Source organism: Ictidomys tridecemlineatus, chromosome 1 (genome assembly GCF_052094955.1).
Source record: "Ictidomys tridecemlineatus isolate mIctTri1 chromosome 1, mIctTri1.hap1, whole genome shotgun sequence".
NCBI lineage: Eukaryota > Metazoa > Chordata > Mammalia > Rodentia > Sciuridae > Ictidomys > Ictidomys tridecemlineatus.
Window position 1 is genome coordinate 118,864,309 of NC_135477.1, and position 15,441 is coordinate 118,879,749.

At 37.4% G+C, this 15,441-nt stretch overlaps 1 protein-coding gene across 3 annotated transcripts in view; it reads left to right on the top strand.

Annotated features, from left to right (window-relative positions):
• The window catches only part of Kdm3b (lysine demethylase 3B), a 77,837-nt gene that overhangs the window by 44,957 nt on the left and 17,439 nt on the right, over positions 1-15,441 (top strand). For all 3 annotated transcript variants that reach the window (XM_078045836.1, XM_078045842.1, XM_078045838.1), the window contains 4 exons: positions 7,828-7,935; positions 9,954-10,081; positions 11,115-11,394; positions 12,673-12,929. In XM_078045836.1, the coding sequence (XP_077901962.1) occupies positions 7,828-7,935; positions 9,954-10,081; positions 11,115-11,394; positions 12,673-12,929 (773 nt within the window). The remainder of the gene's footprint in view (positions 1-7,827; positions 7,936-9,953; positions 10,082-11,114; positions 11,395-12,672; positions 12,930-15,441) is intronic.

The window sequence follows — 15,441 nt, forward strand, 5'->3', positions numbered from 1 at the left end:
ATATTGTCTGATAAAATTCTAAAGGGAACCTTTATGTATCAGTTGAGTTGTGAAACTTAGAAATTGAAGGAGTAATCAGCTTGTACTGCTTAGTTCCATTTGTCTTTGTTGTAAGACCTTAAAATTTCCAATGCTCAGTTTATCTGGGAAGGCTAAAAAAAAAAAAGCCAGGAAAGAAGGATCATTCCTCATCTTTCCTTGTTCTGTTTGGTTTTAAAAATATCTTTATTGAAGTATAATTCACACCATAAAATTTACCCTTTTAAAATGTATAATTAAATGATTTAAATCATAAGATTGTGTAAACATCACCATTAATTCCATTTAATATCTTTTAGGAATCCATTCACCATTCCTACCTCCCCCAGCTTGGCTACCACTAATTTAATTTCTATCTGTAGGATTGCCTATTCTGGTCATATCATGTAAATTGAATCATAAAATATTTGATCTTTTGTGACTGGCCTATTAGCATAATGCTTTAAAGTTTCATCCATTTATAGTTCTTCAGTCTTTTTTTTTTTTTTTTCAGTACTCAGGACTGAACTCAGAGCCCATGAGTGCTAGTCAAGAGTTGTACTACTGAGCTACATCTCCAACCCTTAATTTTTTTTTTTTGAAAATGTTTTTTTATAGTAGATGGACACAATACTTTAATTTTATTTTTATGTGGTGCTGAGGATTGAACCCAGTGCCTCACATGTGCGAGGTGAGCGATATACTGAGTTATGACCCCAGCCCCTTAATTATTTTTTTGTATTGCCAAGCAGTATTCCATTGTATCAATATAGTACTGTTTTTTCTATCAACTGATGTACATGTGGGTTGTTTTCACTTTTGGCTGCTATGCATAGTGCCACTGTAAACATTTGTATATAAGTTTTTGTGTGGACATATGTTTGCAGTTGTCTTAGTTATACACCTGAAAGTGGAATGACTGGGTCATAGGATAACTATACGTTTAACCTTTTGAGTACCTGGACATGGTGACACACACCTATAAGCGCAGCTACTTGGGAGCAGAAGTGGGTAGATCTCGTGAGCCCATTCGTTTGAGGCCAGCCTAAGCAACATAGCAAAACCACCTCTCAAAAAATAATAATTGGCCAGATGTATTGGCACATGTCTGTAATCTTAGTAACTCAGGAGTCAGAGACAGGAGAATTGCAAGTTCAAAGCCAGCCTCAGCAACTTAGTGAGGCCCTAAGCAACTCAGTGAGACCCTGTCTCTAAATAAAATGAATAAAATAAAAATTGCTGGCATGTTGTTCAGTGATTAAGCACTCTAACTTCAATCCCTGGTACCAAATTGAAAAAAAAGAAAACAGGATAACATAGATAAATCAGTTTCAAATATTGAGCATTAGGCAGTGTGGGACTATGATACCTGAGAGAAGGGGAGAGTCGGTGGTTCCTGCAATTATCCTAGCTTACTACCTAGGGCCATTTTCCAGGCTGTAACCCTGGAAAGGGAATTAAAACAGAATCTGGCAACCTCACTACATTGAGACAGAGATCCGAGTCTGAGAAGAATAAGCGTAGATCTGAAGAGAAGGGAGCTGCAGAGAGAACATGAGAAATCTACAGAGGTCCCTTCAATTTTTTGTCATATACTGATCTGCACATGCATGAGATGAAACTCCTCAAGGCCCAAGAGTGAACTTTTAGTAAATAACTGAGTAATTTGTAGACCTTACAATTTGTATTCCCATCAACCAGAGTTAAGGAAATACTTGGTAGAGTCCAAAAGAACAACACCTTAATACTGGACTTAATATAGCACCAGAATGAAAACTTCTCTGGACCTGCCATAGCAAAGTGTAAAACAAGCCTCAGAAGAATCAAACTGACATGCAAGTTACTTAACTACACTAGACTAAAGCCCAACATCTCTTTTTAAGAGATTACAATAAAATCAGTGCCCAGAAACATAAAAGTCACAAATTCTTTATTTAGTTTTAATTAGCAGATTTGTAAAACCTGGGCATAGTGGTTCGTGATTGTAATCCCAGCTATGGCAGGAGGATCACAAGTTTGGGACTAGTTGGACAACTTAGCTAGACCCTGTCTCAAATTAAAAAAAAAAAAAAAAAAATTAAAAGGATTTGGGTTGTAGCTCAATGGTAGAGTACCCCTGGGTTCAATTCCCAATACTGGTGGGGAAATTTCAAGTAATTCAAAAGAAGTCAAGAAAAATGAAACTAAAATGAACTATAACAAATAGAAAACAGCTTATAGGAAACCTACTTTAAATGTGAAGACACAGTTTAAAAGTAAAAAAGATGGAAAATTATATCCATGGCTAGTATGACTTTAAAGAAGTTAACTGTGAATGTCAGACAAGGTACACTTTAAAGCAAATAAATATTAGTAAGTATAATGTAGGTCATTTCGTAATAATAAAGGAAGAGCAAATAAATATTGGTAGGTATAATGTAGAAATCAGTTCATTGACAAGAAAATAACAGGGCTGGGGTTGGAGCTTGGTGAAATTAGACAACATACTCTAAATAACCTGTAGGTCAAAAAACAAATCACAAGAGAAATTAGAAAATGTTTGAAATGAATGAAAATAAGAACATCCACAATGTGGTATGCAGCTAATGTGGGGAATTTTATCAAATAAACACCTATATTAGAAATGTCTCATTTGCCTAAAGAAACTAGAAAAAATGAAAATATGCAGTTTACCAGTATTAAGAATGAGATGATGAGGGCTAGGGTTGTGGCTCAGTGGTAGAGTGCTCACATGCACAAGGCACCCGGTTGGATCCTCAGCACCACATAAATGTAAAATAAAGATATTGTATCCACCTAAAGCTTAAGAATAAATATTTAAAAAAAAAAAAAGAATGAGATGACCTCACCACTGATCATTCAGAAATTAGAAAGGATAATAAATAAAATTATGAACTTTATGTCAATAGACTTGATAAGAAATATAACAAATTCCATGAAAGATACAAACTATCTGAATTCTCTTAAGAAGAAATAGATTACCTGAATAACCTTATTTTAAGTAGTTGAGGCTACTCAACTGTATTTTAAGAAATTAAGGCTATTGGGGCTGGGGTTGTGGCTCAGTGGCAGAGAGCTTACCTAGCATGTGTGAGTCACTGGGTTCAATTCTCAGCACAGCGTATCAATAAATAAAAAATAAAAATAGTAAAAGTCCATTGACAACTAAAAAAATATTTTAAAAAAAGGAAATTAAGGCTGAAAGTTCAAGATCAAGCTGGGCAACTTAGTGAGGCCTTGTGAAACTTAGTGAGACCCTATCTTTTTTTTTTTTAATGTTTATTTCTTTTAGTTGTACACAATGCCTTTATTTTTATTCATTTATTTTTATGTGGTGCTGAGCATCGAACCCAGGGCCTCGCACACGCCAGGCAAGCACTCTACTGCTGAGCCACAACCCCAGCCCCAAGACCCTATCTTAAAATAAAAAATAAAAAAGAGGTGGTGAATGTAGCTCAGTAATAAAACACCCCTGGGCTCAATCCCAAGAGAGAGAAAAGAGGAAATACATTACCTGAATAACAATATTTTAAGAAGTTGAAGCTACTTAGGAGGCTGAAACAGAAGGATTACCAAGTTCAAGGCCAGCCTAAGCAACCTAGCAAGACCCTGTCTCAAAAATAAAAAGGGTCCCTAGGTTCAGTCCCAAGTAGTGAGTAAGGGAGGACAAATAAATTGAATTTGTAGTTTAAAAAAACTTCCAATGAAGCCAGTCGTGGTGGCTCATGCCTGTAATGCCAGTGTTGAGGGAGGCTGAGACAGGAGGATCACAAGTTCAAATACAGCTCCAGCAACAGTGAGGTGCTAAGCTAAACTCAATGAGATACCCTGTCTCTAAATAAAATACAAAATAAGTCTGGGGATATGGCTCAGGGGTTGAGTGCCCCTGAGTTTAATCCCTGGTACCCACCCCCACCAAAAAAAAAAAAACTTCCAATGAAGAAAACTTATGGCCCACATGGTTTTACTGGTAAGTTATAACAAACATTTCAGAAGGAAAATACTATCAATTGTACTCACACTCTTTCAGAAAATAGGAGAAAACACTAACTCATTTTATGATGTTAGCATTACAACACACTAATACCACAACCAGATGAAGATATAACAAGCAAGGAAACTTAGAGCCCCCAATATCTCTCATGAGTATAGATTTAACAGTTAAAAAATCAATCAATACAATTTATTATCAGTAAACACTAAACATAATTATTTCAAGAAATGCAGAAAAAAACATTTCTCAAGATTCTCAGCAAACAGCAGTGGTCATGGCCAACTGGTTAAAGTGATAGACTAGATTCTCAACAAATTAGATCATGTATTCTCAAATGGTGAGAATTGGTTCTTTCAGGGGAAGGGGAATCTAAGAAGTTACAGGTTGACTAACCCTAATTCAATACCCTTGAGACAAAAATGTTTCCAATTTTAGATTTTTTTAAAAAACATTTTGTAGTGTTTACCATAGACCTTACAGATTGAACATTCCTAATCTGAAAATCTTGAATCTGAGAGCTAGGAATATGTGGTAGATCCTCACATAGTATGCATAAAGTCCTGGATTTGATTCCCAGCATTGAAAAGAAAAAAAAAAACCTCTGAAAGTCCCAAGAAATTTTGAGCACACATAAAGTTTCAGTTAGGGTTGCTTAACATGTGTGACAATGGTTCATGCCTGTCCAGAGGACCACAGTACATAAGCAGACATATAGTATATGTGGTATTAAAGTCTTAGGATGGCAAGCACAGTTAAAAGAAAAAAAAAAAAAAGCTTAAAAATGTTCTTTGAAAGGATGATAAAGTTGGAAAAACACTCCAGTGTCAGTAGGAGCATCATACATAATTGGAAAGACTGGAAAGCAAGGATGTCCACTTTCAGAATTCCTAGTCGTCATCATTGTGCTGGAATGATTAGTATAAAGAAATAAAAGACATAAGATTGGAAAGAAAAAATGATTAATCTCACATGGAATGATTATGCAGAAAATCCTAAGAAATGTATAGAAAAGTCAACCTACAGAATCTGTTTATCTATCTTATTTTTAAGTGATGGCAGTCAACATTTAGAAATTGAAATTTAAAATCAGTATCACTTAGAATAGCATCAAAACATGAAGTTAGCTGAGCACTGTGGTGCACACCTGTAATCCCAGTGACTTAGGAAGCTGAAACTGGAGGATCCCAAGTTCAAAGCCAGATTCTGCAACTTAGCAAGACCCTGTCTCTAAATAAAATATAAAACGGTCTGGGGATGTGGCTCAGCGGTTAAGCACCTCTGGGTTCAATCCCTGGTACAAAAAAAAAAAAAAAAAAAACATGAAATGGGGCTGGGGTTGAGGCTGAGTGGTACAATGCTTGCCTGAGGCCAATCTCCAGCACCACCAAAAAAAAAAAAAAAAAACACCTTAGGGATAAATGTAGCATATCCATAGAAGACATAGAATAAGTAAATGGAGATATGTACTATATTCATGTACAGATTGAATACAAAGATGTCAGTTCTTCTAAAATAATGTATAATTGAAAACAATTCAAAATCAAAAACCCAGTGGGTGTTTTTGTAGAAATTGATAAACTGATTCTAAAATTTATGTGATGAGAATGATATTGGCTAAATTATATTGGGTGCATGTACAAATTATACACAATCTCACCATTGTGTATAATTATAATGTACTAATAAAAAATATGGGGAAGAAATGACAAATAAATAAGTAAAGTTTAAGTGAAATGCCATAGGGCATGGAATGGTGGTCCACACCTTTAATCCCAGTGACTGAAGCAGGAGGCTGAAGCAGGAGAATCACAACTTCAAGGCCAGCCTGGGTAACTTGTGGGACCCTGCCTCAAAAAATAAAAAGGGTTGGGGATGTAGCTCAGTGGTAAAATGCCCGTGGGTTCAATCCCCAGTACTGCCTAAAATTGTATATGATATGCAAAACCTAGAATAACCCGAATATAAAAAGAAAAAACAGAGTTGAAGGATTGTCCTGTGCGTTCATTCCAAGACTTGCCATAATGCTGTAAGTAATCATTATAAAAAATACTGTAAGTGGACTATAGTCCTAAATTTAAAGGTTAAGGTGAAGAAAGTATTTGTGTTCTTGAGTTAGACAAATATTTCTCAGGACATGAAAAGCAAAAAAAAAAAAATTTAATATCAAATTTTAAAACTTGTTCTTCAGGGGCTGGGGCAGTAGCTCAGTGGTAGAGTGCTCACCTGGCATACATGAGGCACTGGGTTCGATCCTCAGCCCTACATAAAAATAAACAAAATAAAGGCATTCTGTCCATCTACAGCTAAATATATATACATATATATATGTAAAAGTTGACTTAAAAGAAAAACTTGTTCTTCAGAAGACACTCTTAAGAAAATTAAATGAGAGACCACAGACTGGGAAAAAATATTTATCAATCATATTCACTAAAGAATTTTGTCTGTAATACCTACAGACCTCTCACAGCACAATAACAAGACAACCAAGTTTTAAAATGAGCAAAAGATCCAAAAAGGAAGATCAAGAGGGCTGGTGGTACTAGTGGTGTAGTGCTTGCCTAGCATGCACAAGACACTGGGTTCAATCCCTAGCGCCACACACAAAAAAATCAACCCCACAGTAGTAGCTCACACCTGCAAATTCCAGCTACTTAGAAGGCTGAGGCAGAGTATGATGAGTTCGAGGTCAACCTAGGCAATCATATGATTAGCTTCACTCTCTTAGGTTGTTAACAAAAGAAATGAAAACATGCCTATACAAAGACTTGTACGTGCATATCTATAACCACTTATCTCATTATAGCTTGGAAGCAATTCAAAAGTCTACTAAATGATAGATAAGGAAATTGTTATATATCCATACCTTAGAATACACCCAAAAAGAATAAAGAGCTAAGGATATAGCTCAGTGGTAGAGTGCTTGCTCAGCATATACAAGGCCCTGGGTTCAACTTAAAAAAAAAAAAAATTACTGGTACAAACAATACAGAAATACAGATGAATGTCAAAAGTGTATGCTGAGTAAAACCCAACACAAGTGACTACATCCTGTATGCTTCCATTCATATGAAATTCTAGTAATATAAAACTTTAGTATTAAAAAGTGAATCAGTGAGGGGCTGACGTTGTGGCTCAGTGGCAGAGCACTTGCCTTGCACATGTGAGGCACTGGGTTCAATCCTCAGCACCACATAAAAAAAAAAATAAGCAAAATAAAGATATTGTGTCTACCTATAACTAAAAAAAAAAAAAAAAAAAGGTGGATCAGTGGCCAGGTACAGTGGCACACTCGTATAATCCCATTGGCTTGGGAGGCTGAGGCAGGAGGATTGGGAGTTCAAAGCCAGCCCCAGAAACTTAGCAAGACCTTAAACAACTTAGTGAGACCCTGTCTCTAAATAAAATACAAAATAGGGCTGAGGATGTGGCTCAGTTCCCGAGTTCAATTCCCCATACCCGCGCCCCCCCCCCAAAAAAAAATAAAAATGTGGGAAGGAAAATGGATCAGTAGTAGCTAAAATTCAACAATGAGTATTAGCTCAAGATATAGGATAAAAGTGTTCTGTATCATGATTGTAACAGAGTTTGTACAACTGAATGAATGTTTGTTGAAACTCATTGAGGTACCATTTTAAATTGTTGGTTTATTTTATATAAATTATATCAGAGTAAAGCAGGTGTTTTTAAAGTTAGCTGTTACCTTCTTTCACCATGAGAAAATTTACCTTTAAGTCTTTGAAGCTTTGTCTCACTAAGAGGGATCCATCTTGTGAGCCTAATAAAATAAATGAAATCATTCATTTCTGTTTCAGAGACAGAGGAGATGGGTGATGAAGAGGTTTTCTCCTGGTTAAAATGTGCAAAGGGACAGTCACATGAACCGGAGAATCTCATGCCCACACAGATCATCCCTGGCACAGGTAAGGAAATTTCTTATCTTTTTTTTTTTTTTTCCCTAGTATGCATAAGGCCCTGGGTTCGAATATAAGCAATGGGAAAAAAAAAAAAAGAGGTACGTTGTTGGGTTTTGTTTTTGGTACCAGCATTGAACCCTGCGACAATTAACCACTGAGCCACATCCCCAGCCCTTTTTATATTTTTTATAAAGACAGTGTCTTGCTGATTTGCTGAGTCTCGCCTCAAACTTGGAATCCTCCTGCCTCTGCCTAGTGTTTTTTGCTTTTTTGGTGTTTGGGGGTTTTCTTTCTTTGTTTTTTGTGCTACTGAAGATTGAACCTAGGGGCACTTTACCACTAAGCTACACCCTACACCCCCAAGCCCTTTTTTATTTTTCATTTTGAGACAGGGTCTCCCTGAGTTGTCCAAGCAGGCCTTGAATTTGGATCCTCTTGGCTTAGCTTCCCTAGTAACTAGGATTACAGCTTATGCCACCATTCCTGTCTGGGAAAAAAAAAGTGTTTTTAATTGAAATATTCACATTCCATAAAATTTGGTGAGGGGTTTTGGTTGTTTTTTAATTTTATTTGTTTTTTTAAGCCTAAACTGAACCTACTGGCACATACCATTAATCCCAACAACTCTGTAGGCTGAGGCAGGAGAATTGCAAGTTCAAGGCCAGACTTAGCAACTTAGAGAGACCCTATCTCAAAATTTAAAAAAGGAGGGGGGGGGTGACTGGGCATATAGCTCAGTTGGTAGAGTGCTTTTCTCTCATGCACAAGGCTCTGGGTTCAATCCCTAGCACCACAAAAAAAAAAAAAAAAAAAAAGCTTCACCAGATTTCTCAGAATTTGAATCTTTAGATATATATGTAGTGCATGCAGCAACTGCATATTCTGTACTGTCTTTCTGGTCATAAGACATAGCTCATCGGGTTTCTAGATATCATTTCACATTCCTATGGTTGGCTGGACTAGAATGAAAAAGCCAGTCCCTAGGGTTCCAGAAAGATCTCTGGTTTTAGGCTTATAATAATCCAGCTGAAGGTAATCAAACCCCTTGAACCCTTGAGGAAGCTGGCTAGCTTAATAGTAAGAACAAATGATGATATTTATGTCACAATTGCAGTTTTCTGCAGTGATTCCTCCAGAAGTTCTATCTCCAGCTTTCACATACATGTATTGGAGTTCTGATTTTGCCAAACCACTGCCCATCTACTCCTAAAGGAAGCTTTAGGGGGTATCTCCATTGTTTTCAATTAAGGGCTTCCTGGGTACAGTGGTAGGATGTCTGTTCCCTGCTGGTTTTAGCATGGTTATACATGTACTTGTGTAAAATTTACATTGATCTATTTTTTCTTCACCTTTTTATTTTTATTTTTTAGGGGAGCCAGAGATTGAATTCAAGGGCACTCGACCACTAAGCCACATCTCCAGCCCTATTTTGTATTTTATTTAGAAACAAGGTCTCACTGAGTTGCTTAGTGCCTCAGCTTCCTGAGCCACTAAGATTACAGGCATGCACCACTATGTCAGGCTCTTCACCTTTTTTAAAAAGATAATTTGCAGGCTAGGGACTTAGCTCAGTTGGTATAGAGTGCTTGCCTTGCATGCACAAGGCCCTGGGTTTAATCCCCAGCACCACACAAAAATAATATAATAATAATAATAATTTACAATAAAATGTATATATAATTCAGAATGTTTGTACTCGAGATCATTAAGGATTATACCCCTCAAGATCTTCTGAAGGAAATCTTGTTAATTCTTAATAGAGGAGAGAGAGTGTGGCTCAGTGGTTAAGAATTTTGGGGCTATATATGTGAGTTGAAGTCTTAATACTTCCTTTTACTAACTTTATGTACTTGAGCAAATGATCTAACTTCTTTTAGTTTCAATTGATCATCAAAAATTAAGGATAAATGCAGTTAACACATTGAAATGTGGTATGGATCAAGGGAAATAATATAAAGAACGTTCTTAGCAAAATATGTCTCACATACAAGTGTTCCAATATTAATTATTATATTTTTTCCAAGCTCTTTACAATATTGGAGACATGGTACATGCTGCCCGGGGCAAGTGGGGAATTAAAGCAAACTGCCCTTGTATCAGTCGGCAAAACAAATCTGTGTTGAGACCTGCTGTCACCAATGGGATGTCACAGGTAAAGTGGTATGTGTGGTATAACTAAGTGAAATTTCAATTCTTATTGACAGGAAATATGCCCCATTTTCAACAGTGTTTGTCCAGGCTTTTACAAGGTTTCTGAGGAATTAGGGAATGGGGAAACCTTTGTAGAGAGCCCAAAAAATTTACTGAAGGGATTTTTAAGGTGTGGTTTCTTTTCATTCATCTTTAAACCAGTTCTTGGTTGATAAATTGCATGGAGAGTCTCTGTATCTTGTCAAGGTCTGTATCTCAGGGTCTTTATGAGTGAAAACTACAGAAAAGGTTTTTAGGAATACTTGTGGTTTTTTTCAGTCCTGTCTGAGAAGGTACATGGTCCTATTAATGGGTTCATCTTAGGTACAGAGGACAGAAATTTGAAGAGTTGGATTGGTTCTACCCTCAAAGCAATCGTAATCCTCCAGAGAGGTAGTGATTTTTCTCACTGTCCTCTCAGAGACGGGCCATTCTGGTTTGATGGTGACTATTTTGAACAAGCAGTTGAAGTCTTTCTCGGAATACCATGTTTGTTTGAAAAGAGGCACAGGGATGGATGCTAAGAGATCTAGAGATATATTTTTAGCCAGGTTTTATATCAGAGCAAATAATTTGGAAAATTCAGTAATGTAATAGAGTGATAATATTTATTAAGCATTTATGTGTGCCAGAACTATGCTAAGCCCTTTCTATATGCTATCTCATTTAACCCCCAGAAGAACTTAATGAGTTTTAATCACCAATATGTCATTGGGGAAATTATTTCGGGCATGCTAAATCTTTATTTTAGATTATAAACTTTAAGTCTTATCACTGTATTTTCCACAGAACCTAGCACAGTTTCTAGTGCATAGTACAACTATATACATCAAATTAAAAAATTGGTAAAATAACAGTTTATGGGACTGTTTCAAATTATTCTTCCAGACCTATTTATTTTCAGCAGCCATTACTAGTCATGTTTAATTTTCTCTACCTAAACCAGCAACTTTAATCACACTTTTAACAAGTACTTTTAACTTTCCATGCTTTAGCTTCCCAGCATAAACCCTAGTGCCTCTTCTGGAAACGAAACTACTTTCTCAGGTGGAGGAGGAACTGCAACAGTCACAGCACCAGAGACTGACCATGTTTCCAAACCTGAGGGCACTGACATCAGATCTGAAGAGCCCCTGAAGGGAGACAGTTCAGCATCAAATAGCAATAGTGAGCTAAAAGCCATCAGGCCCCCGTGCCCTGACACGGCTCCTCCCTCCTCTGCCCTGCATTGGTTGGCAGATTTAGCAACTCAGAAGGCTAAAGAAGAAACAAAAGGTGAGGTAAACACCTTTTGCCCTTCCTATGGGAGGAACCTGAAGGTTTTTCTGGGATTCTTCAGATTCACACATTACCATACACATTAATGAAACACGCGTCTTGCTTTTTCTGGCTAATCACACAAATGAGGGAATCTCTTTCAATTTCTTTCTAGAAATAGACCTTTTCTAAAGACATATAACCGGGCCCACCTTCAGGCCTCCCTAGTGAGAATTGATGCAAAGTTTTTTGTTGTTTCCTGGGGGTTTTTTGTTTGTTTGTTTGTTTTGTTTTTGTTTTTGTTTTTTTAGTTGTCAATAGGCCTTTATTTTATTTATTTATATGTGGTGCTAAGAATCGAACCCAGTGCCTCACACATGCTAGGCAAGTGGTCTACCACTAAGCCACAACTCTAGCCCGAAGCAAAGTTTTAGCAAGCTTCCCAGAGGTTCTGTTTTTCAGCCAAAAACACCAGTAATCTCCATTTCATATATGTGTGTGTGTGTGTGTGTGTTTATGTATATATATGTATTTTAATAAGTATAAATATATATTTTTTAGTTTTTAATGGACCTTTATTTTATTCCTTTATGTACATATGGTGCTGAGAATCCAACCCAGTGCCTCACACGTATTAAGCAACACTCTGCCGCTGAGCCACAACCCCAGCTCCAACAATCGCCATTTTTTTTTTTTTAATGTTGTAGATGGACACAGTATCTTTATTCATTTGTTTTTATATTGTGCTGAGGATCAAACCCAGTGCCTCACACATATAAGATAAGCACTCTACCACTGAGCCATAACCCCAGTCCAACAATCTCCATTTTTAACAGGGACTCCAGATGGTTCCAATATCCATGTTCTGGTGACCCACCTGAGTAGCTCACTCACTCGCTCTCTCTTTTTTTTTTGGGGGGGGGGTATTGGTGGTTAAGTTTTGAAACCAGGGCCTCATGCATGCTGGGCAGTCACTTTACCATTGAGCTATGCTATATCCCTGTCCCCTGGAAACCCACTTGAAAAACAGTTTTAGAAAATGAGGGTTAAGAGAAGTGGATGGAAACAAAAGTAATCCAAATCTGGAAAAGAAAGGAAGAAATAGGAGAGTGTCTCTTTGGCCCTGAGATCTCCCATATTCATAGCTTGTCAGGTTTGGTCCCAACAAACCTTACACAGTTTGTCAGGTAAAAGAGAGCATCTTTTGCCCCTTCCGCTTGGCTGATTTTTAGGAGTCAGTTGTCTGATGGGTATTTCTTGCTGTGCCTAAAGCTATTACTGGTTATGTTCTTACAGAAGCAGGGTCCCTGAGATCGGTGCTCAATAAAGAATCTCATTCACCCTTTGGGCTGGACTCTTTCAACTCTACTGCAAAGGTCTCTCCGTTGACTCCAAAGCTTTTTAACAGTCTGTTACTGGGTCCCACTGCCTCCAACAACAAAACTGAAGGCTCCAGCCTTCGAGACCTCCTTCACTCCGGACCCGGAAAACTTCCTCAAACCCCCTTGGATTCAGGCATACCCTTCCCCCCAGTCTTCTCTACATCCTCATCGGTAAGTGTCCTCTCTACAATTCTAGGCTTTGCTGCTTTTCTATGAAAGAACCATCAAAGATCTGATAATTAGGTTAGAGGTCATGTGGGTGATTTGTGTTCTCTATATTATCAAGCTGACATCATATCTCTTTTAAGTTTTAGGGTGTTTGAGATCTGTTTAAGTAGTGAACCTTTTGTACCATGTTAGGAAGTTAGTAAAATTAAAACATTAAAATATTTTAGTCATCAGTGGAAAAGTCAATAAATTGATCCATTTGATTTTCTTTCAGACTTTTTTTTTATGATGCTGGCAACCAAACTCGGGTTCTTATGCATGCAAGGCAGGCACTCTAACAGCTGAGCTATGTCCGCAGCCCCTCAGACATTAATTTTTTTTAACTTAGCCAGTACATTTATAATGTTACTATCTTGGATATCTTATAGATATCCTTATATCTTTAACACATCTAAAACGAACTCTTGATCTTCTGCCAATATACTTACACTTCTTTAGTATCCCTTTCTTGGTTAGTAGCATCTCTATCCTTTCAATTACTTGTCCCCAAAATCTTGGAATCATTTGGTACTTTCCTCTCGTATATTTATTTTTGGTACTGGGGTTTTAACCCAGGGGCACTTAACCACTGAGCTACATCCCAAGTCCTTTTTATTTTATTTTTTTATTTTGAGGCAGGGTCTTGTTAAGTTGCTTAAAGACTTGCTAGGTTGTTAGGCTGGCTTTGAATTTGCTAGTCTTCTGCCTCAGCCTCCTGAATTTCTGGGATTACTGGCAATGTGCACTATGCCCAGCTTCTCCTTGCTTATATTTCATATCAATCTATCAGTAAATCCCTTTATTTGATCAGAATATATTCAGAATTTACCTGTTTCTTTCCAGCTCCACCTTTCTTACTAACCTGAGCTGATATCCTCTCTTGCCTAAATTTTTGAAGTAAATTCCTCACCAGAATTCTGTGAGAAATAGATTCTGCCCGTTACTGTCTATTTTCTTTTCTTTTTTAAAATATTTATTTTTTAGTTGTAGTTGGACACAGTACCTTATTTTATTTATTTTTACGTGGTGCTGAGGATTGAACCCAGGGCCTCACATGTGCTAAGAGAGCACTCTACTACTGAGCCACGACCCCAGCCCACTGTCTATTTTCAACACAGCAGCTAAAGTGGTCTTTTTAAAAATAAAATGTAAGTCAAATCATGTTCCCTCTGCCTAAAATCCTCCAAGAACTTCCTATTTCTTTTCATAAGCTAAACAGAGTCCTCAAAATGTACTAGAAGTCTTTGACTCTTTCTAGGCCTCTTCTCACTTCTCTGACCTTACCCCTCTTTCCTTCTTGTTCATTCTGCTTCAGCCATACCTGCCTGCTTGCTGTTTCTTGAACATAACCTGGCATGCTTCCTCTGCAGGGCCTTTGCACTTGTTTTCTTCTTCTTCTTTTTTTTTTTTTTTTTTTTTTTACAATATCTTTATTTATTTATTTTTTTATGTGATGCTAAAGATTGAACCCAGTACCTCATAAGTGCAAGGCAAGTGCTCTACTGCTGAGCTATAACTCAGCCCCTGCACTTGTTTTCTTCCCCCAGAATTTTCCTCCTATGTAACCATTTGGCTGGCTTCATCATCAACTTCTTTTCTTCCCTCCTAAAATGTCACCCTCAGAAAACCTTTCTTTATACATCACTCTTTAAAAGTTTATCACAGTAGAGGTAGGGATGTAGCTCAGTGGTAGAGGGCTTGGCTAACATGTGAGGCCCTAGCACCACCAAAAAAAAAAAAAAAAAGTTTATCACATTAGGCACAGTACGCAGTGGTACATGCAGCTTGGTAGGCTGACAAGAAGATTGCACGTTCAGGGTCACCCTTAGCAATTTAGCATAGCCTTAAGCAACTTAGTGAGATCCCATCTCAGAATTAAAAATTAAAAGGCAAAAGGCCTGGGAATATAGCTCAGTGGTAAATTGCCCCTGGGTTAAAAATACCCAGCACCAGGCTGGGCGAGGTGGCGCATACCTGTAATCCCAGCAGCTTGGGAGGCTGAGACAGAAGAATTGAGAATTCAAAGCCAGACTCAGCAACTGTGAAGCACTAAGCAACTCAGTGAGACCCTGTCTCTAAATAAAATACAAAAATAGGACTGGGGATGTGACTTGATGGTTGAGTACCCCTAAATTCAATCCCCAGTACCAAAAAAAATAAAATACCCAGCACTAAACCGCCCCCCGCCCACCAAAAAAAAGTTTATCACAGTCCCATACTCCACTCATAACTATGTTCTTTGCTTGTTTTCATATCACTAACTACCATCTTACTAGCTATGTTTTATTTATTGTCTGTCTTTTGCCTTTCCTAAAAGCACTTTTGATTGTTTTATTCACCAGTATATTCCTAGTACCACAGTATTTGATCCATAGTTATGTTTAGTTAACATTGAATAAATGAATTCACAAGATATAAAAAGTTGAAAAATACAAAAGAGTTATAGTGATAAGGCCACCCATTTCCCTTTCTAGAG